This window comes from Epinephelus moara, unplaced genomic scaffold, assembly GCF_006386435.1.
Source record: "Epinephelus moara isolate mb unplaced genomic scaffold, YSFRI_EMoa_1.0 scaffold234, whole genome shotgun sequence".
Lineage (NCBI taxonomy): Eukaryota > Metazoa > Chordata > Actinopteri > Perciformes > Serranidae > Epinephelus > Epinephelus moara.
Genome location: NW_026079918.1, coordinates 1 through 2000, shown reverse-complemented (window position 1 = coordinate 2000; position 2000 = coordinate 1). Strand labels below are relative to the sequence as shown.

Below are 2000 nucleotides of genomic sequence, written 5' to 3'. Positions count from 1 at the left end.
TAGTTTAGGTGGTGTTCCCCTTTAAGTAGGATTAGGTAATTAATGGTTTTAATAGGCAATATAATTCTGATATGGTATGACACAGTATTGGCAATATTGTTAAAGGTTCTGTTAAGTCAGCCGATAAAGATTAGATATAAATATCTCTGCATCTTGAATATTTTTAACTGTAGCCTATACCACCAATTTGTATATGTTTCAATGGTCTACATAAGTATGTATAGAACTTTATTTTAAGGACACTAGGACAAATATATTGTCTTCAAATACAGTGCTTTATTTTTAAACAAAATACATACGCTCAAAACATAGTATAAATAGAAAATATTTCATAAAAACATAAAAAGTCTGTTTTTTTTTTGTTCTTTTTTTCAGAATTAGGCCATAGTCTTATTTTGTGTTATGTGATGGCAATTATTTATGTAACAAACATCATGTCATGTGTCCCTCTATTGAAGACAGGTATACAGTCAGTCAGTTGTGTGGTAGCAAATGCACTGAGCAGCTGCAGTAAATCATATATCCACAGAGTGGAGTATGCATTTCTTCAAATGCTTCATATCTTCCTCTCTATCGGCCCCGTAACAAAAATAGTCCGCCACCTTTTACTTCATTGAGGTCACTGTTCATCTTCCTCACTATCTGATTCCTCTCCAAATGACTCCTTGTTTCCTCCTGTTAGAGAGCACTTCAGAATAGCTGTCTGAACCTGTTGCTTTTCTTCTACAAATGAAAAAAAAGAGAGAAGGAGCCAGTCAGTGTCAAAGTTATTTGTCTTTGTGCATCATGTAACCAATGTTTTGTATTCAATAAATGGTCTCAATAAACTACAGACTGCAATACAAAATTCAAAATGATCTTAAGTGAAATGTTTCAATATATCCTGTAAGATTCAAGAAGATTCATGTTCAACACTGGCAAACCTTCCAAGTTATTGGGGAATTTTATTACAGGTGAGTTAAATCACAAACAGGTAAATCAATTAATGGATCACTACTACCTGTAATTGCAGAGTTCAGCAATTAATGGATCACTACTACCTGTAATTGCAGAGTTCAGGGTGTTTCATAAACTATTACACAGCAAGTCCATTGAATCCCTTACCTTCGTTTTTGCAGTTCGGGAGCATTCGATGTAGCTGCTGGGTGTTGTATCGGATCAAAAACTTCTGACATGTTCTAATTGTTCCTGAAAAATATACCTCTAATTAGTGTTCAAGTGAGATTGTTTAAGATATATATCTGATTTATTATAAAATGTGTGATGCTGTTGCTGTTCTCACCTCCCACATGCAAACAGTTCAGAAAGCATGGGATTATGTGCCCACGAGTTTCAATACAGGTAATGAAAGGCAATGCAGACCAGAGGAGTTTGTAACACCTTTTGGGAAAACGCAGGAGTACTATTCCAGTATGAGCATTCAGATATTTCACTAGAAAGGAAAAAAAACATCAGATAACACTGAGAGCTCAGTCAAGACTATAATATCCTGAAAGAACTATATGATAAGAAATTAAATGCAGGACTTTTACTTGTTATGGAGTATTTGCTACTACCACTGCTTACCAGAGAATCTGATGCTGCAGAGAGCTGCCCCATAGTCCCCGTGTATTCGGGCCACCGCTGCTTTCACTGCCGCTGCAACAGCCCTGTCATCCAGCAGCAACAGGCGGCTTCTGTCTGACACGTTGACTTCGCACAGTAAATACCTACCAACAAAAGGGGTACAGTCAGATACGACCTGTGAACACACTAAATGTGTGCAAATGACACATGAATACCACATTTTACCTGGACTTCACACGCACCATCGTAGCTCTTCTCTTCTTCTGCGAGGACTTCCATCAACAGAAGAACAATGCACTAACCGGAGAGTTGCACTAGCGCCACTCGCTGGACATTACAAGCGGTGCTTGGTGTACTTGATACCAGACACCGGGCAGCACGATTTTGTTTTATTTATTCATCAACACATGTAGAATGTTTCCAAACAGGAATAA

General features: G+C 37.5%; 1 protein-coding gene across 2 annotated transcripts; it reads right to left on the bottom strand.

Annotated features, from left to right (window-relative positions):
- Positions 1-256: 256 nt before the first annotated feature.
- On the bottom strand, positions 257-1880 carry LOC126387140 (ribonuclease P/MRP protein subunit POP5-like). Of its 2 annotated transcripts, none has more exons than XM_050039692.1 (5): positions 1792-1878; positions 1567-1709; positions 1283-1432; positions 1105-1188; positions 257-723 (listed from the first exon to the last, which is right to left on the bottom strand). In XM_050039692.1, exons 1-5 carry the CDS (start codon positions 1809-1811, stop codon positions 620-622), a joined length of 501 nt encoding a protein of 166 aa, XP_049895649.1. In that variant the 5' UTR covers positions 1812-1878; the 3' UTR covers positions 257-619. The 2 variants fall into 2 exon arrangements, with proteins under 2 accessions (XP_049895649.1, XP_049895650.1); XM_050039693.1 differs by lacking the exon at positions 257-723 and adding an exon at positions 785-1000 and having other exon boundaries at positions 1041-1188; positions 1792-1880.
- Between the last annotated feature and the right edge of the window lie 120 nt (positions 1881-2000).

Bases quoted from the DNA above. Each gene is read 5' to 3' on its own strand.
- LOC126387140 (XM_050039692.1), bottom strand. From the start codon at position 1,811: ATGGTGCGTGTGAAGTCCAG. The intron at 1,710-1,791 runs GTAAAATGTGGT...TTTTGTTGGTAG, and splicing joins ATGGTGCGTGTGAAGTCCAG to GTATTTACTGTGCGAAGTCA. The intron at 1,189-1,282 runs GTGAGAACAGCA...TATATTTTTCAG, and splicing joins GAACTGTTTGCATGTGGGAG to GAACAATTAGAACATGTCAG.